Source organism: Electrophorus electricus, chromosome 8 (assembly GCF_013358815.1).
Source record: "Electrophorus electricus isolate fEleEle1 chromosome 8, fEleEle1.pri, whole genome shotgun sequence".
In the NCBI taxonomy this organism is placed as follows: Eukaryota; Metazoa; Chordata; class Actinopteri; order Gymnotiformes; family Gymnotidae; genus Electrophorus; species Electrophorus electricus.
The window spans coordinates 16,787,818-16,808,896 of NC_049542.1; the positions used below are offsets into that span (position 1 = coordinate 16,787,818).

The 21,079-nt window shown below is 42.2% G+C and overlaps 1 protein-coding gene across 2 annotated transcripts in view; it reads left to right on the forward strand.

Moving 5' to 3' along the window:
- Positions 1 to 21,079, forward strand: part of samd12 (sterile alpha motif domain containing 12) — a 54,161-nt gene that overhangs the window by 7,106 nt on the left and 25,976 nt on the right. For both annotated transcript variants that reach the window (XM_027027021.2, XM_027027022.2), the window contains exons 2-4: positions 4,824 to 5,020; positions 8,814 to 8,943; positions 17,330 to 17,470. In XM_027027021.2, coding sequence (XP_026882822.1) covers positions 4,824 to 5,020; positions 8,814 to 8,943; positions 17,330 to 17,470 — 468 coding nt within the window. The remainder of the gene's footprint in view (positions 1 to 4,823; positions 5,021 to 8,813; positions 8,944 to 17,329; positions 17,471 to 21,079) is intronic.

Below are 21,079 nucleotides of genomic sequence, written 5' to 3' on the forward strand. Positions count from 1 at the left end.
GTGTACAGAATCCTTCCTCTCCTCCTTCTTTCCCCCCTTTCTTTTGTCATAACGGCATTTAGAGGTCATTAAAATAGCAAAGGCTTAGAAAAACCTCTAAAGTTCTGAGTTCTGTTCAGATATTTATAGCCACACTTGTGCCTCCCATGTTTTGGATGTTCAGATCGATCATAGCATTCAACCTTGGCAGAGTTTTAACAGTGTTTGTGTCTTTCTAAATCTGGCATAAAGCATCTCTACATGCAGAAATCCAGAGGGCCCTAAGCCTAGGGAAGCTTCCCTGTTCTTTCTTTTTGGTTCCGTGTCAGGTTGAATTAAAGAAGATAAACTCCCCCAGTGGTTCCCATGAACTGGACATGAGCACAGCCTGACCTGAGAAAGACACGTGTTCCAAGGTCACCATCACTTGGTAGACATGTACTCAGCTACAGGAACAAGGTCCTGCATCCTTACACAGCTCAGAAGTGAAGCTGACCCACTTTAGTGGACTGAGACCATCCTTTCATCTTGACTGCTGGTAAGGGAGAGAGAGGGAGTGAGGATGAGCAAGATTTTGGCCCACAAATGTGACAGTTAGCTCTCTCCTCCATTCTGTCTTTTGCTTGGTCATCAAAGAGCTCAATTAGATCTCCAGCAGGCATGTAACAAGGACACCACACAGTGGAGTTCCCCTGCTGACAGGAAACCTGCACCATGGAGTTTAAAGAGCCCCATTGAACTTGCCTCCCACTGGGCAGAGACTGGTTTCGGTCACAAACAGTTTCTCATACAACTAATGGGAGACTAATTAAACAACAGATGATAACAAAAAAAGCCTGAATTGGTGTACAATTGGTGAATTACATTTAAAAATATTGAATGAAAAGAAACCAAGCTCTGACTAAAAATGTAACTGCTGAGCCAGATGAACAGAGGGGGTTTGGGATAAAATCCAAATTGAACCCCAATTCACAGGTTTGCTCAATCAGATATGGTGACTATGAACTGTTGACTAGACTATGAATTTAGTTAGCTGGGATTGATACAATAGCTAACTTGTCCACTCCATGAATATTGGTATTCTTGCTTGGAAGTCCTTTAGAAGAGTTTTAGGGTTTGTTCTATGGATGGTGTGTAGCGATGAGGTCCCCTGCTGTTTTCTGGTGCAGGAACAGAATCTGAACGGGCTCAGCTCTGTACCCGAACAGCATGTTTCTGGGTCATAAACCTCCCTCCCTCCTCTACTTCGGCTGCCCAACCAAGCTTCACTTTTGATTATGTACTTGTCATGAGCTCAGCAAACCTGCAGTCAAGTGAATCAGTCCAACACAGACGCTAAGCAAAGTCCGCCAAGGCATTCTGCCTTGCCTACTGCGTTAGGGAGGCTAATTCTGTTAGAACTATCAGTGCGCTACAGCATTGGGTGGTCTGGGGGATTGCTCTAGCGTTCATTCAGTATTCTCTCCCCTCCTTTCCATGCGTGACCTGAGGCAGGGGTGGTGGGGGGGAGGTGCTGCACTGTGCTCATTGATGTATCTCTCATCCGTTCCCTCCCTCACTTTCACTCCTCACTGCGCAGGTCGGAGAGTCGAGGCTGAAGAATGTTCTGAGCTATATTTAGATGATGATGTAAAAAAATTTTTTTTAAAACCCTGCCCATCCTCGCCCCAGGTGCTTCAATCACTATTCTCCAGACCTCTTACTCCTCCCATTAGTGAAATGTTTCTCTCTCTCTCTCTCTCTCTCTCTTTTCTAATTCAAGTATTGCTCAGCTGAGAAGTAGCTGAACATTAGGTGGAGGGAGAACATTTCTGCTCTGCAGAGGGAGAAAGGTAGAGAAGGGAGTGGGAGGAAAAGAGCAAAGGAAAGGAGGCAGCAAGGGGCAGAGTGAGATAAGCACTTTGTGTCATGCATGCTAAGTTGCTTTTGTTTAACCGCTGTCTCTCTGTGGAGCTGGCTGATCTCACCAGTTGAGCAGCTAGATCAAGACCAAGTAAATATTCCCAGCATTTACAGCGGCTGGGCAAGGCCAGGATCTAACCCGGTGATTTATTCTGATTAGCTATACTGTTAGTGTTCTCAATGAGATGATGGCATTACTGTATCAGGTATAATTTTGCCAAAGCAAATACAATTTGGAGGTGAACATGCACTGTGGAAATAATAATAATGTTTTTCAGTTACTGATGATGACAATGGGTCTAATGGTCAAAGGTAACAAGATATTGATAAAAGTAGAAAGAATTTGACAAATATAATAAACAAGATAAAACAGAATCAGCAATATTAACATTAAACATATTAACGGGATATAGACAGATATTATATACAGTGAGAGGTGTAGTAAGTGTAGAGTGCGTTACTAATGTTCCCACATATTTTGCAGTAAGAGGTGCTGTTTCCTTCTCCAGGACAATTTTAAATTTTTTAGATTGGGGAAAAATTTCAAAATTTGGTAGTATATTCTTCAATTTTACAGTGAACCTTTGGTTACTCTGTGTGAATATTTCATAGTAGAGGAGAAAATTGTTCATTGCTCTTACAGTGACTATGGCTAGTCTCTCTTTCTCTCCCTACCTGCCTCTGTCTCTCTCTCTCCTTCCTGTCATCCCTCTCTCTCTCCTTCCTGTCATTCGATCCCCCCCCCGTGTGTGTGTGTGTGTGTGTGGTGTGTGTGTGTGGTGTGTGTGTGTGTGTGTGTGTGTGTGTGTGTGTGTGTGTGTGTGTGTGTGTGTGGTGTGTGTGTGTGTGTGTGTGTGTGTGTGTGTGTATGTATGGTATGTATGTATGTATGTATTTATGTATGTATGTATGTATGTATGTATGTATGTATGTATGTATGTATGTATGTATGTTATGTATATGCTATCCGTCTCTGTCTTTCACTTATGCTGCTTGAGGAAGTATCTGGTGTTTTTTTAGCTTCTGTCATGTTGGAACAAGCAGAACAAGCTGTCTGGCCTGCACTCCCCAAAAGCACATGTCGGCATCTTTTCATCTTTCATACCTTGCATTCTTGTGGTGAAGCCAGCTGTGAAAGAAGTGGAGGAGTAAGCCTCAGGTGTTCTGTGTATGGGTCAGGCTCTCTAGCTGGATAGAGGCATGTGTGGGATTCAGGCCTCAGCTTGACCTTTTGTATTAGCTAAATTGATGCTATGAGAGACATATTGCTGCATCATGGCTGTTTCATTCATTAAGACTGCATTAAAGACATGAGGCCTGAGAGATAAAATGTTTTTGTTGTTGTTTTTGCTGTATGTGCATTGCTGCTGTCAGTTAGTTAACAGTATTATCAGACATGATGACATGCATGACCATTCGCGCATGCCTAACTGAAATGCCTGTTTTTGCATCTAGCACAGTACACCTAAGTAAATATCTGAATGGACTAAAGGATTCTGCATTGCTATCTTTGCAGTTAGTACCATAACCAGAGAGATATGGGGAGAAGTCTTGCATGAAATGGCATGACAAGGGCATAGCAAGAAGAGAAGAAAGCTGTTTGGGTTTTTCTGTTCAGGTTTCTCTTCACACTCCTCATATATCATAATGACACAATGAACTTTTTGATGTTACTGATTCTGATACCTATACAGTCCATTAAGTATTCAGCCCACAATTTTTTATCATCCATTGGTTCTTCCTTTGACTTTTATATGTCCAATAGGAACTATTCATATTTAGCAAACAACAAACATTCATCTGTTTATTTGTTCCTTCATTCTTTCATCCTTACTTCATTCATCTTCTAGACGAATTCAGGGTTGCAAAGGGTTGAAGCCTAACTTGATCACGGAGCACAAGGAAGGAGCAAACCCTGTGCCTGTTCTTCACAGGGCACATGCCCCCACTCATTCTCACTGGGCCAATGTAGACACCCCAGTCAGCCTGATACATATGCTTTTGAACCTGGAAGAAACCCACGCAGGCACAGAGACACTATGCCAACTTCACACCGGCAGTAAACAAAACAAAATTTTGCATGTGCGTTCTTTCAAATGAGGCAGTGACATGAAGTGAAATGAAGGAGAATTGTGGGTAGAAGAGGGAGAGGGAGGAAGGCCAGCAGGGTGCTTCGGGCTCACAGGGCCGTGACCAGGGTAATGAGAAGAGGCCAACATTCTCAGAGCCAAAGCAGCCTGAAGAGGAGGATGCAGCAGAGAGCACACCCACAGCTACACTGCACTCCAGAGCCTGCTCTCTGGGCTCTTGCACCAAATTCTGTCTTAGTAGAAGTAAGCAGTAGGAATGACCGCATTGTCTTTGGATGTATATGGATCACCTGCCTGTGCTGTGGCACCACCTTGTGGTTGTTAATTCTCCAGAGAAAGTAATGTGATATCAGTAGTTGGCTGCCAGTAAGAACATTATGAACATAGAGGTTTTCATTTTCAGTGGCACAGATACCTGACCATCTTCTAAAATGATTTGTAATTAATACTTAAGCAGGCCAGAACCTGTTTCCCTAATGTTTCACCTTGCAATCATTAAAACATGGTTTATGTTAGCTATGGCTCATGATCACTTTTAAATAAAGATGAGTGTGGCACAATCTTTGGCAAACAAAGCCTAGAATCATTCAGTTCCTGATAGTGTAATGAATTGTGGTGCAGAGCACAAGTAGTAGGAACTGTTTCTTTTTGTTTTGTTTTTTTTCCTTAGAAAAGTAAAGGTTCTTTGCTGAGGCATTTGAATGGATGCAGTCAGAGACATCTTTTTTTATCTTCATAAATGTGTCACAAATTTTAGTATGTTACCTCATTCAGAATGTTTCTCTAAATGTTTCTAGTGCCTTAAAATGGTTGTAAAGAAAGTATTCACTATCAATTTGTCTGTTTCCCCAGCTGTCCACTGTAACCTGAGTCAGAATGGGATCGATCATCAGGTGTGCAAAGAGGATGTGATTTCAAACCTGGAGGAGGAGTCTATCACCAAGGGCCCAGGACTGGCGAGCACCAGCCCGGGCTTCCTGGACCAGAGTACTGCATTTCAATGCCGGTCTCCACCCCAGCGCTCCGTCTCAGAGTCGGAGCTCTCCAGGGTAAGCCACAGAGACAGAAACCCTGAGCCTAATTATATAAAGAAAGAATAACACAGATAAACAGTGAATAATAATTCAATTAAACTTAATTGTCTTTATACCAATACAGGGTTATACAGTATAATAAAATACTGCTGGGCTATTTCTTAAGTGGAGTTTTAAAAACACAAAGAGAGTAGGCGTATAGCTAATAAATACAGAATATGTGCCGAGGTAGAATTAAACTGAAGACTATCAGGTAAGCAATAAATATGTAAACCTTGATTACAGCTTAGTGGATTTAAGTAGGAGTGAACAGTACACTGAGTAGCCAGGTCAGGTGTGCAAATTATAATAATGCTAGTGTTGTAAATGGCTTCAGAAATGTCATCACAGTCAAGTGCACAATGCAGGTAAATGAGCATTGACTTAAAACAATAGTCTGGTTGTTCTTAGTCCTTAAGTAACAATGGCATTAACAGCATTGCATAAGTCATGACTTGTCCTAGATTAGAACTGCAGATACATGTCATTCATTTGTTTATTTGTCATGCCATTTTTAATGTGTGAATCTTTGAATGAATGAGTTTTAAATGGGTCAGTTTTAGGTGAATCAAGCAGGTTCATAAACTAATCTGTTATTTATTTTTTTAAAAAGGAAGGAATCATTATAGACACAACATTATCAAGCTTCCAGGAAGCGGATATTTCCTGTGTGTGAAAGCTAAGCATGGTTTAAGCCAGGCTGATGATTTGTAAGGTACCGCTCAGTCAATGCCCCTGCTGTGCTTTATTTCATCATTGTGTTTCTTTCCTCGGTGTAATTACGACTGAGCTCACCTTGGTCTTAGGTACAGATTGAAATGTATACTCTATAGTCAAATACAAGGATGATCTGATAATTCATGTTATATCTTATAACAAGCCATTCTGTATTGTTGTTTTTTAAAGAACTTTACACAAATACCTGGACCTATAGCATAGCAAGAAATGTAGCAAGTAATGTATTTTAGCATAGCAAGAAGTGTATTTTGGCCCAGCCTAATAATGAGAGACTGGCTGTGGTACGCACACACAGACCAGAGCACCTGTTGGTCATTGTCCAGCAGGAGTAAATCAAGGCAACTGGACTTGCATAGTCTTGAATACATTTTGCTGCTCATCTGAAGGCTGTCATCAGATCAGATGACAAAGCATAGGATTAAGAGCAGTGTCGCTTTATGGGCCTAGCTGTGTGGATCTAGCAGTTCTGGGACAGAACAGGACGGGACTGGACAGAACCCTGCCAAGCAGCTGGGGGAGAGTCCCGGCAGCCCCGTTGAAAGCTCTGAACCTCGTGTGTTAGAGGTCTGAATGAGGTCTCTGTTGGGTCATGCTCTTCCCATACCACAGACTCTCCAGCCCTTGAATGTGCTTTGCTGTTCCATCAGCAAGTAAATCCAGTTTAAACACAGGAGAGTCCATTTCTCTAATAAAATCACTGGGCTATCCACTCAGGAACTCTCTGAGGTGTGGGGAAGGGAACAATTAATGAGGAGTCATCGCTTCATTTCTCGGGAGGGGGTAAATACCTAAGCAGGGTACTATAAAGGGTAGTTAATTAACAGAGTGCCCCACTGACAGGAAATAGCTTCAGGCACAGGACTGAGATGTTCTGAGAGTAGAGGTTGAATTTGAGGCACATGTTAAAACTCAAAGGAAAAAAAAACTGTTTGATGTGCCACAAGGTGGCGCTCAACTTTCATGAAAACAGCCTCTAGCATAAGGGTTGCATTTCTGGCTGTAAGCTGGTGCTTTCTTCAGTCGTTAATCCTCACTGTGCTCTACAAAGGTAAACCACGGTCTTGTTAAAAAAAAAAAGAAAAAAAAAAAAAGGAATCCAATATTTCAAGTTTTTGCACTGGAAAAAAATAGCCTCAATGTTGTAGAATTTAACATTAAGTCATTCATGAAACCATTTGCAGCATTTTTTGCTTGAGTTGCCCATAGGAGTAGGCTCAGCCAGAGGTCCCTCAGAAAAGGTTAAAGCTTGTTCAGGTTTTTTTCTGAGGTAATCCTCACTGATAGGTGCTTTCTTTGATCATGTTTTTGATGTCTCCTTGAGATCTTTCAAGTCTTGCTAATGTATTGATATGACTTGATAAACCTCACAGATGGGGATGCTTCTCATTGTTTATGTATTCAGAACTTGGCTTTGTTGCTATAGGAACATGAAAATACCTGCATTGTCTAATTATATCAAGGACAAAGGGAGTGTGCCTGGGGGAGTTTGTGTGGGGGTGTGTGTGGGTGTGTGTGTGGGTGTGTGTGGGTATGTTTGTGTTCGTGGGTGTGTGCTTGTCTGTTACAGTGTGTCCACAGTCAAATTCACATTCGCTCACTTTCTCCATTCCCATGTCAGTTAATATTTGCAAGCAATAGTGTGTATCGGTGTCTCACAAAATTTGTGTGTTTGAATGTGTGAAGAGGGAATTTCAACAGCCCCCCCTTCATCCCAACCCAATGGCTCTGTCACTCATCTCTCTAATTGGCTGAAAATCCTCATACAGTGAGACCCTCCTGGAGGCGCATGGCTGGCAGCTGCATCCCATCCACCCAGCGCATCTCGCTCTGAGCACAGCTCCCTGCAGGGCACCTGCTCAAAGCTCTGTGTTAGGCAGCTTACAGATTCTGCACTGTATCACAGCGTTATGCTCTGGTGTTGTCATCGCACATGTGAACAGAATGCATGCTTGTCATTGCTGCCCGACAGACTGGGTTAATTGGCACTGGGCTGTCATAGTGGGGCCAGATCCCCCCGAACTAGCCCTCTCCTCCCCCTCCCCCAAACTTGGGCTGGCCTCTGTTTACTCAGTGTCTGGCTGCTTGGCTGAGTTGGGTCATCGCCACGTTTAACCATGCCCCGCTGCAAACACGCTGGCGATCTTGGCGGACTGTGCCAAGAGCCATAATTTCACATACTTTTCCTGTGCTGGGAGGAGCACAAGGAGAGCATCAGGGTGGCGAGCAGCAAGGGTCTGTTTACCCTGGACGGCCGCTGTAGAGCAAATAACAAGCAAAGGCAGTCTGCTAGGGCACTCACCCTGAGCTGGTAGCATAGAGCGCATGACTGCGTAATGTTTTCATTCTGAGCTAATACCTGCAAGACTCCTAATCCCCCGTCCAAATTCAGTCAAGGTTGTAAAGTTGGCTGCAACCTCCGTTGTCTCACTACGTGCTGTGAGTGGGAACATGCATTGTAAAGCAGAAATATGATGCAAACAATTTTTAAAAATTACATCAAAAGAAACATCCTATTTTATATATCCCTTTCTATTGTTCTTTTAGGTATTAATCTGTACAAAAATAAAATAACATTCATAGAAAAATAGCATTCATAGTTATGCTTTAAAGATTGGCTTAGTCAATAGTGAGCCATTGGCCACATTTGAACAGAAAAGCAAAAAGTCCAAGAAACTTTATCACATTCTGTGGACCTGATCATATCTTGAATTATTTCATTGATCTGTGCATGAACATGACATGATCAGTCCAGCTTGGAGATATACTAAATCTGATAAATGTCGGTTCCCTTAAAGTATTATGGCACTAACATCATTTTAAGTGTTAGCAACAGTGCTGACCATACTATTCATTCTCATTTAACTTGTTCCTTGTACTGCATTGATCTTGCCTTAATCCTGGATGTCTTCATTTTCTGTTCAGTCCTGCAGAAGAAGAATGCCATTTGTAGAATATTGTTTGACCCCTTCAGACACATCAGTGATGCTGTGTATGAGTTGAGTCTGACTGCTTGTCCCTCTTTGTTGTCCAGCCGGGGACAGTGAAGCTGTCCAAACCAGTGGCCCTGTGGACCCAGCAGGATGTGTGCAAATGGCTGAAGAAGCACTGCCCTACCCAGCACCAAGTCTACAGTGACTCCTTCAAACAGCATGACATCACAGGTACATACTCCTCCCTGGGTCAGTCATCACAACACAGCTAGTGCCACACCGCACTTAAATGAACCACTTTGTGCGTAATGGCACAGGCACTAATTGTGATTTCCATAACCTCTAGGATGCAGGGCGATTGCATCATAATGAGTTCCCTGTGGGGATCTTGTTTGAAATGATATTTCACAAGGCAATGCACTTGCTCATCAATACTTGGTTCTAAATGTTAGTGAGATCACTACTTGATTGTTTCATGTTCCTGGGCTTTGACAGCACTAGGTTGGGAGTAATGAGGAGGTCCTAGGGCCATGTTTTTCAGCACACTACATATTTGATGATACACTGGAGGCTGGTGAGTTCCCCAGATTACACCTAAAATGGTTTGCAGTGCTCCAAAGGACAATTTTCTTTTTTTCTTCTCCCTTGCCAGAGCTGACAAACACCAAATCTTTCAATATTGCCTATATTATCCAAGTTGGTTTTTTATGTTTCATTATGGAGCCAGTGGCTCTTAAGAATTTTGTTTAGTCTGGAGCTATGACACAGGGACTCAAGCATTTCATTCAGGGCCAGTGTCATCTCTGAAGGTGAAAACTTGAATAAGATTAAAATCTTGCTTTATCCTTTTCCCCTCAATTATAACATAGAGAAAACTATAACTGGAATTCTGTAGTGAATTCCCCTGAATTTATAACATGGTCTTTCATTCTCTTGAGAATACACCATCTTATGTTCCTGAAATAGTTTGAACCATTTGCTGGTGTTTCAGTGCTAAAACAATTGCATATCTTTTTCCAAATAATTCCAATGTGACTCTAAGGATATTGATTCCAATCTGTGTTAAGGGTCAGGGCAGTGCACATTCCAATTAGATGTAATTTATGCAAAAGATATTCTAGTGACTCAGTTTGACTATCCAGCATTAATTAACAGAATCTATTTAATAGGCACCAGGCCTTGCCAATTAGTGACACAATGCAATTTGCATCCCTCTCCAGTGATTTTGATGCCCTGTGCAGCTCAATACTTTTCATTAGAATAAACAAAAGATTAGGACTCAAATCACAAGACAATATGAGGAAAAAGGAAAAAAAAATTGATCAAGTACACAAATTGTGATGTATAACCTAATGGGTGTCTGGTTATTGACAGGATGTCTGTTTATTCAACATGAAGGGACTCAGACGGCGAAGATTCATTCCACTACTATGAAGTCGTATATTTGCTTTTGGGCAACATGTTCTCCTCTGTCTAAATTACTTATTAGTCATATTACATATTAGTCAGTTTACATCAGCAGGAGAGTGTAGCAAGACGCAGGGGCATTGTCATCTCCATCACTAGCCCATGACTGCCAAGATGCCTTCTCGCTTCCTCTGTTCCTCTCCCGATAGACTCCTCGCATTTGACTTGAACACCGAGCTGTCATTAAAAATGCATTAGAGCATATTAAGACATAATTAGATATTAGTCCCTAATCTCTAGCAATTACAAAGACAGAAGCAGTGAGCAGTTGTGGTAAATGAGTTAAGCACATATTTCTGATAGCGTAGGTGTGCTGAGTAGCGAAGGAGTGTGCTCAGTATGTCATCTGCTGTTGGGAAAGGCTGTTGCTGACTGAACCAGGCACAGATGTCAGACCCAATCAAATGGCAGTCTAGCTTTCCCTACGCTGCTGGTCCCGGGGGCCACAGTGCAGTGGGGCTTATAAAGATCCATACAGCACAACAATGTGAACACTAACTACCCATCAGGCAATGGGAGGGAAGGAGGCAGTCTGAAATTAGGCACTCATTCATGAAATTGTGTGAACAGGAGAGGAGGCGTTTATGCAGATGAAGTCAGGCACAGGCATCTCTCTGTAAAGTCAGACATGGGCATCTCTCTGGCCAGGAATATGCCGTTTTAGCTGTGTACTGTAGCAATCAAATGATGTCTGTTCAGGGAAGCAAGTTACCTAAACCCTGGAGGTCATAGGTAAAGGGGTTTTCTCATTAAAGCCATATTTACATTCTGCATTTTTGTTACAACAGTTTGATTGTATTTCAGGGAATGTTTAGTTTCCCCAAGATCAGAAGTAAAATATGCTGTTTTCATTCTCTTTCACAAAAACAGAGTCAGTAAGTGGTTTGGGGCAAAATGAATTAAGCACATATTTTTGGTCTGTGTAGTTACGTATTATAACATCATAGATTTTTCACATAGAACAGCTGCCATTACAGTCTCTAATCTCTGTGCTCTGGTGCTGTGATTGTTTTCTGTCAAGATGGCAGTTTCTGTTTAAGGATTTTCTCATACTGCCTAATATCCTGCAGCTACGATCAGTAGAGTACTGAAGGAGCAGTAGAGCAGCTGGAAGAGCAGAGCAGGTAGAGCAGTCTCCAGGTACAGTATGTTGTCAGTGAATTTCAGTGGTCATCTCATGGCTTGTTGTAGGTTCTGGTAAGAGCTCCTTTGAGGCACACTAGGTCCCAGCCAAGTGGAGAGGAAACACATTTACATGATGCTTGATGTGTGCTATTGCAATTTTGTATCATCACAAATTAGACTGGTATCAGACCTTTAGTAAGACTGACATTTTAATCTTGGATGTTCTTTGAGCTTGTTCCCATCCCCAAACCACAGATCATCTTGGGGACTTCTCACACGATGGACGCAGTGTGGTTTTTCTTTAACAGCCTAGAACTGTATCATATATCATTAAGCTGCTCCCCAAACTTTTAACCTAAAGCCAAGCATAATTTGCACACACATGTCTGTCTTTACTAAGACTTGGGGAGGGTTGGGGTGGAGAGGGGGTGGAATTGGGGTGGAGTAGGGGTGGGTGGCTGTAGCAGCCAAGCAATGGAACTGAAGGCAGACAGGAAAGCCAGCCAGACCTTCTACTGTCAGACTAAATGAAAGCAGCTGGGATGTTTCTCGTTAACAGGCTCTCCGTTCATATCCTCTTTTGAAAGTAATTGAATCTGAAGAGGTTTGGTCCCCATTGCCCATGTTCCATCCTCCAAAGAATTTTTACTCAGGGTGCGGTTAAGGAGCTGGGTTTATTTATGAGCCTTCAAGATTTTTATAAAGAGTCATATTGAGACACTAGTGAGCTGACTCACTAGAGGTCTTGGTTAGTCAGTGAAGATCTTTTTCTCTCTCTCACTATTTTCTTCCTGCTCATACAGAAACCATAAAGTCTCTGTTTTCACTGTTTCCCTGTTCATTTTCCATTTTTAAATGACAAACCACTTGGATTTGAATGTCCTCTAAAGTGAGTTGCACTTTTCAGCTTTTTCTGTGCCAGAGGAAAAATACGTGTTGACCGTATGAAAACTGAGGGAAGGCTCCAGCCACCACTGACACATCAGACATCTCACTCATACTGACATGCCAGCAGGTCAATCAACATAACTTCTCCAGGTCTTCGTTCATTCATCAACTTTTTATCTGAATATTTTAAATATATTCATGTGATGTGTGTGGAAATTTGGAGTGTCCAAGGTTAGGTTAAAGGGCTGATGATGGGAGACAAGATTTGGAGCTGACTTCAGGGGCTACATGGGTGATTTACCATGTGAATAGCCTTAAGTGAGCGTGAGGCAGTGGGCCCTGATGAGGAAGTACACAACTCATCAACACTCTGGGCGAAACACACCGAACTAGCCATGTGTACGCCTGCTTCCTCCTCTACTCTGTAACATACAAAAGCTATTATTCATCATTGTACATTTGTTCAGATGTTCTCCACAAACTAGTCCTTTTGACTAATTGTGCCTTAACCGCCAAACTGAACAGAATGTGCAGCGGTAATTGCCACTGGGATCTCTAAGCTGTACTAAATGGTAATGGTAACAGCCGCTGTGTAATAACACCACTTTTCCATGAACAACCCTGCCAGAATGAACAATCCTGCTGATGGAGCTTTTTGGGATTTTGGTTGCAGCTGTTTCGAGTGTGTCTGATATATTGCGATGTTTGACTGGACGTATGCGCTGAGCTCTCCATAGCTCAGTGGTCATTACTGCAAGAGAGATGATGAGGTGTTGGCGGCCAAAATTGCCATGCTCAGGAAAAGTACAGTTTTTACTTTGTGGTTTGTTTGGGGTTTTTTTTGTTTTTTTTACCCTTTTTAAGATTGGATAGAACTGCAGCTCTCAGAGCACACAATAGTGATCATGCTACACTACGCAGCCAGACTGCAGTGATCTCATACACATGGTGCAATAGGGGCAGAGCTATTATTGGCCTGTCCTCTGGGGCAGCTAGACCATATGATTGTTTTCTGTCTGACACATTAGTGAATGATTCACAATGCATTTAATGTCCATCATGAGCAGTACCGACAAAAATATAAGCACTGTCATGTCTAGGCTTTGAACAATTAGTCGTAAAACTTGGCTGCATAGTTTTTTATTGGGGCTTGGAGCCTGTAAACTATGGCTCCATTCTGAGCACCCCATTAGCAAAACTTGTGTTATAGTGGATACTGCTGCAGGGAGGAAGGATTGACTGCAGAAGAAAGGCTTAATCTGTCGATCATATCTCAGCACTCATACAGTGTGGCTTTGTGCTCTGACGTGTGCTTTCTTAATCTGCAAACCAAGTGGTTTTAGGGAGCTCCATGTTCTTGTATGCAGAGCAGGCCTACACGGCATGGACACAATACAATGCTGCCATTATTTTGCTGCTTACTGTTATTGCGATATGCATTAAAAACACATTCGTGAGCCCTTTAGAAAATGATTTTCTTTGTTGAATCGTGTCAGTGCTGTAATTTGTCAAAACACCCACAGTGCTATCACCTGGAATTTCAGGATTCTCACAGCACACATTGAATGATATGGTTTTTAGAGGTATTATATTTGCATAGTAGTACAACCTACCGATAACGGTAAGGCAGAGGCCAAGTACTGCCACGCCAATTAACAATGTATTGTGCAACCCTCCTACTCGCGGGGGTGAAGAACAGGTTGTGAATGGATACTGATTTCTGTGTGCCTACAGAGTGGCTCTCATTAGAGAGGAGGAGCTCACAGGCATTAGAATAATGCCCTCCTTTCTTCTGTATTCTCCAATGAAACCAGCATGCCAGGCTTTCTTCTTCACAGTCAGTGAGGAGAGGAGAAGAGGGGGCCGAGTTTCTTTGAATGTGAACATAGTTACAGATGAAGGCCAGTAAGCCCATTTTCATTCATACCTCCTCCTTTTTCCCTTATTCTTACTCTTTCTCTCCCTCTCTCTCCGTTTCCCCATGCTCTTTTTTTGCATTTTTTCTCTCTCTCTTTTGTTCTTTCTGCCCTCATTCTTGCCTTCCATGCCTCCAACTCTCAGTATCTTAATCTTTGCCATCTCTTGATTAAATTCCACTTTTGTCCTCCTGTCCAGTAATCAATACAGAGTTAGCAACTCAATGGACCGGATAATGTTAACAAAACAATTTCAGATGTATAAAGGTGACCTTCAATAAAAATAAAAGTGCTTGAAATGTTTGCTAGATTTAGTGTCTGCTAGTGTAGATTTAACTGGCTCCCTAACTGAATGAATTTTCAACACCTAAACTGCTAATCACTTTTATAGAATATATTATTTTCCTTAGCATGTTGTCATTTTTCCTTGAGAAATCCAGCCCTCAGCCATAGTTCCCAACTAAAATGTGTTTGGTCTCTGTGATGAGCATGTGTCCTTAGGGTAAAAAGCTGTTTGGATGCATTATAATGAGATCCTTTCCTGCCTTTATGTCAAACTGAGGGGCTATCACAGTGCCTCCCAGGCAGCAAGCCACAGCTGTGCGTGTGTGTGCGTGCGTGCCTGCACATATAGGCGATAAAGATTATCCCTTAAGCTAAAGAAAGGCAGCTGCAGCTAAACTATGTGAAGTATGCAACAGTCTCATCTGAGGAACGTTCCCTTCCCTGTTGCCTTGCAGCCTAGCTCTGTCCCACGCACAACCCGACCTAGCAGAGCGAGTTCAGAGAGTTGGAGCCCCTGGCATCCTCCTTCTCACTCACCTCTCCTGCTTGGCTCACGGAGAAGTAAATGTAGCAGAGAAATGTAGCACAAGTCTTCATACATCTTGGCAACGATTTGATGTGTTGCATTTTTAGATAAGGGACCATCAGCACAAGCAGAATTGGCAGTGTCTGAAAGAGGCTGAGGAAGATGAGGAATTTAAAAGTGTCCTGCGATCCAGTACACAAACATGTTTGAAGTTATTCTATCAGTCAGTTGGATAAAAAATAAGTGGATATTGTGGGGGAAAAAAACAGCAGTGATGCTGTTAGCTCAGTCACCTGGCTCTCTTCCCACTGAAAGCAGTGGAAAGGGGGGCCATTACAGTTATTCAGAAAGTGAAGAGCCCATTTCCTTCAATCGCCCAAGAGTATATACAACTTGTGACGAGAGTCTTGGAGCCTTCTTCCCTTATATGGCTTCTTTCCCATTCAACATTCAGTGCATGGAAGTGAAATCGGGTGGACTGAGATGAACCATGAATTCTTGCCTGTCTTGCTGTGGCTTATCTTGCTGCAGTGGTTCTCCCACTCAGTGACCTTTTGAGGTCCCCGTGCCTTCTGCCGGGTACAGCTCAGAAACATCCGTAAGGGTTTTTTATAGGACACCAGGCTATGTTTGGAAGGGCGTTATTCCCGCTTGCTACTTCTTTGGTTTATGGTTTGTCCACTATCGTCTCCTCACTTCACATTCTCTTCCCTTCTACCTCTTCTGTTTCCTCCTCTTGTGTCTTATCTCTTCTCACTACCTTTCCCCCACCCAATGCACCCATTCTCTTCTGCACTACACTGCTCTGTGTATTAGCTGAGGTTTGACTCATTCACTCTTGTGCCTCTGTGGGATTCTGAAGGCACCAAGTCAGAGAGCAGGCACGCTGCTTTGACTCCTCACTGAGCCTTTCTGCCCACTGGCTACTTAATGAGGACGTAGCTCAGCCCCCTCTCCTCTTACAGACACTCCATCCTCTCTTCACATGAGACTCTACGTGTTGCCACCCACCCGTGTGATTCCAGTGCAGCATGACCATAGACAGGACCCTGCTGTGCTTTCACTAGACAGACCCTCACTTCAGGCGTTTCTAAATGTCAGTGAAATATTCTTATGTGTTGATGTATTTGTTGCTTGGTGACTGGCATGGAAACACTTGTACTTATATTGCGATGCTTTAAAAAAAAATCTGTTATATTATGAAAGATTTTGCAAACCAAAAGGCCTCTTTACTCGGTTTCATTATTCCATTGTCTGACTTTTCCACTCTTGTCTTTGGCCTGCAGGGACTCTGACCATAGTTTCCTCCCTGATGTCTTGGGAGGCATGCCAATTAAATGCCTCCTGCCCCACCTTCCCCTTCTCATCTTTTTCACATTTACCTGTATAAATGTAACCTGTATGAAGCAGTAGTTGGCTGTTTGAAGGTCTACTAGACTCAGGAGCATCAGGTGTGCACAGAGGCAGTGTGCACTTTGCTTAGAAAAGCTATCTGCCTGCTGCCAACCTGCTGGCAGGCTGGTGCTCCATGAAGCCAGTCTGGGATAGTCCAGCACCCCTCTGCCAGCAAGCATAATTTACATATAATCACAGCTGAGAGACAATGCTGAGGAGTATGAGTGAAGAGAAAGAGAGAACAATCTACCCACGCATGTCATCAGAGGGAGTGCAGTGCTTGCTTTATGTCACAGCTGAATGCTGCTCTGTTCTGCCTGCCTCCTGGTGAATTAAGACATCATGTTTTGCCCCATCAGGATGCATGTGAAACTGCATGTTTTCCATGGCACATCTATAAGTCCTTTTTCTATAAGATGTGCCTTAAGCCAGAAGTCACAGTTCAGTATGCAAAAACACCAATTATCAGGTCACATAGAGAAATTTTATATAGCTTGGATTATTTAGTCTGCCCCCAGCTACTGTGTCATTAAGATTGGGAAAACATTGATGAAAGTACACAGAAAAAAAGAATAAAATATGGTGAACTTCATCTGACCTTGACCATTCTTCTGTCTGGAGCAAAAGTTTCCAGTCCATTTATTTTCAGTAATTATGGTATTTATTCTCATTATGTCCTTGTAATGTATTGCAATATCCAATCCAGTGTTACATTCAAGACCTATTATTACAGGCACTGTAATGTGCACATACACCCATCTTCCTGGGTTCAGTGCATGTGACTTTTATATTTGTCAAACTGAAAGATTTATGACAAATAAATAGTAAGTTTTCTATGTAAACAGACTATTTGCATTGTAATTACTATTCACATTGATTATGGTGCTGATTTGTTTCTCTCCAAATTAGAGTGGAACAGAAGTTCTTATGTGTGCGTGCGTGCGTGCGTGCGTGCGTGCGTGCGTGTGTGCGTGCGTGTGTGTGTGTGTGCATACGTGTGTGCGTGCACATACAGGCCGAGCTCTGATGAGGCTAACAGACAGGAAGTTGGAGAGGATGGGGATCATGCAGGAGAGTCAGAGACAGCACATCCTCCAGCAGGTCTTGCAGCTGCGCGTCAGAGAGGAGGTTCGCACTCTGCAGCTTCTCACACAAGGTACACAAATACTCACACACTCACATACACACAAGCACATCGGTAGTGCAATCATGTTAACTATTTCCAACCATTTGTTTCAAGTTCAGCAAAATAAATCCAACTTTGAATAAGACTTGGAATGCATGTTTACATACTGTGTGTTATATTAGCATGGTTAGGCTGATTGAAAACCAGACATAATCTTCCCTATTCATTCATTTATATGCATGTTTGTTTTTTTAAACATCTAATCACAATTGCCCATGTTGAGCTTGTTAGACCATGTTGGATTGGTGTGCCCTGGGTTTTTATGTGGGTTGCACAGACTCTATAAATATAGTGCACATGCACAGTGTACACTAGAAGCCAGAGAATACATCATCATTTGAACAGAAACATAAGCACTATATTTGCCAAATTGAGGAAATTATTTAATTTTTATAACCCCCAACAAATAACAGATGTTATTTTCACATTGCGCTTGTCATACTGCAACAAGTTGTGAGATTTCTTTTGCTTCTGACTATATTTGCAATCTAAGAGTGAGTTGTCTATATGGCACACATCTGGTTGAGTGACTTTTTATCAAGCTTATGTGTTTATTAAAGATATAGATAAGATAAAGATAAGATAAAATAAAGATAAAAAAATAACTTGAATGCTGAGGCTGTATATTTCAACTGAATTTATTGAACTGAGAAACTTGAGTTACTTAATCTGAAGCATGTGGGTCCATAGGGGAAGAGGGTGTTTTCCTCTTCCCACACTCACACAGACTTACTATCCAAGCGCCATGCTGCTCTGTGTCTCCTTCTTGACAGACATCTGAATAGACAGCACACCAACAAAGAGGGGTCCTGATTCTTGACCACTATTTGACAGCTTGAGGAAGGAAGGTGCAGTAAACTAAGGACAGGCTAGCTTGGGGCTCTGACAGAGAGAGGAGAAGTTGGTGAAGACTCGCATGCCAGGCTAGCTGATAGCTCCTGGTCTGCTTGTCATTATTGGGGAAAACAATTATTGGCTAAAGTCAGTAACTCTCTGTACAAACAAACCTTTTGTATGTCTTTGCCTTATATGATAATGAAACCAGCATATTGTTTTAAGATTAACAAGGATTAGCATCTTTGAAAAGTAAGAAAAGTTTAGACAAACTGCCATAGTATAAGCCAGCAAAGTCACATTGGTGACAGCATTGGTGTTCACCCCACAGTGATGGGCTAGCAGCTCCTTCTGTGCTCCAGTTGTGAGGATGGACAGTAATTAACCTTTAAGGCTTGTTGGGCCATGGAAGCAAAATAATGAGATTCTGGCTCCCCGAATGCCAGCAGGACGATGGGAAAGTTGTAGCTTTATCAGTTGCAGCCAGCCAAGCAGCAACAGACCCTTTATTGCTCCGAGCCCTTGTAGCAGACCAGTGGGCCGAAAGAACGGATCCACTGTTGCTGGTCGTGTCACTCTCGTCATCATCAGAGCGGACCACGCTTGAGGAGTTCATTGTGTTTGTGCAGTCTTTGGCACAAATGAGGATGTGAGCTCAATGCAGAGGAGTCTGGAGAGTCAGTCAGGCCACCCCACCGAGAACAGCAGTCTCTTACTGTTTTCGGCATGCTTCCAAAGAAGCAGAATGATGAAATTATTTTCACATGTTTAATGTGTTCCCTCAGGGTTTGCTGGTTTAATGTACCATTTGTATGGACGTGGCTAAACCCAATGACCTTGTCCAGTTTTTTAACTTGATTTGCATGTTAGATCTTCAGTTCTGACATCATGTGAGACAACTCTTCTGCAACATCAGGACAGATGATGTTGTAACAATTAATAACCAGCTTATCCATGTTAGCATGTATGCCGTGAGGCTAGCACAGCAGCTGGCACAGAATGCAGAAGTTGGTTGTTTATCAGGCTTATGAAAACTGTTCCTAATCGTTTGACACACATGCTTCTCATTAGTGGTTTATAGAGTGCCTTCAAATATGGATCTGTGAATACATCGAATAATTACTCGATTCAAGATGATGCAGGCAGTGGGCCTCTAGATATTAAAAATAAATGCCTTCAGTATTCGTTTATTTAATGAATCCCAAACTTGGGAAGCAGTGAATAATTGCAGCCTAAACAAACCAAGCATTATATACAGTTTATCTTTTTTTTATTTTTTTTTAATATTATTTACATTTTTATAAAGTTTCTTTTAATTTTGCTTCCCCGAAGGATTTTTTCTCACGCATTTTTCTCATGCTTTTGTGCTTGCATGCCTTAGTTGTTTATATAGTGTTCACTGGTATTTTGGTTGTTAATTAACCTTACTTAAGTATGAGGAATTCACTGAGGTCAAATCTCTGTAGTTTTAGAAAGGTTTTCAGGTTGCCTGCCATTAATTACACTAGACAGCAGTCCTTATCGCAGGCCATTAAAGCACATTAATCAAACACATGCACACTCACTGTGAACTGAAATATGCTGGCAAGGATGGAGTAATCTTTTTATCACTGGAATGGCTACTTCAAAGGAGAGGATGGAGAAGTCAGTCCTCTTCACTGCTTTATTCTAATCATTATGTTAAACTTTCAAAAACTCTTAGCTCCCAGATGTATAAAAGGAAATTAACTTGTATATATCTAAAAATTACAATGTTATATTTGTAAGCTGTATCTGGTGCATTGAATATCTACAGGGGCTCTTTAGAGAAGTATGGGCAGCCTCATTGTTTTAGTGCCATGTGTCCCAGTGGGGTGTTGTAAAGGTGGTATTTGATGTGTAAGCATTTGATTATGTAGCATGTTAGTGGTAGTCCTGTAATTGCCATTGCAGAGACATCTTGGTGCCAGGAGACCTTCCCTTCATTGTTGGGTGGGAGGATAATCGATTAAAGCACAGATGCCACTACATTCATGGTGTCGTCATTGCTTATTACCAATTTCAGTGTGATTTCTTAGCTGCAAGTCAAACAATGAGCCTTGTAATAAACTCCATATCAATAAAGTGATTGATTGATTATAGTACAGTTGGCCATTTCTGATATCTGACACTATTTGTGATGATGTATTTTAGTTAAAGCCATATCAGCCATATTTGCAGCATATCTAAATATGACATGCGTCTTCTGAGGGCCACTGTTGCAATGTACACTGGGGTCAGTAGTCTTTTCTCAGGGAGTCAGGAATGGAAAAAAAAGCTGATTGGTGTCATTATCTGTCAGAGCCTCAGGATCCATGCTAAGAGATCCAACCCCCCTCCGCCACAAGGTCAGATTCGTTTTGTTTCTTCTTTTTTTTTAATTGCCTTCACTAGCAATCCCAAAATAAACACTATCTCAGTCTTGTTAGTGAAACTATGATTATGTCTTGCTGAAAAAGGAGAAAAAAAAACAGACAGCAAAAAATAGCCTATCAATGCTTCCATAAAGTTAAGTCACATGGGACTATTGTGTCTAATGAAGTGCTCTTTTCTGCTTGGGCCTCATATTTAACAGGAGCATGGTTTGGTGGCGCTGGATGCATTGAGTGTTAGGCAGGTACCCGGGCAAGCTGATGCCTGGGGCTCATTGCAGAGGGAGTGGTGCCTCATGGTTCACATAGCTGCAATCCTCTGCTTACAGCAGCTTCTAAACAATGCCCATCAGGA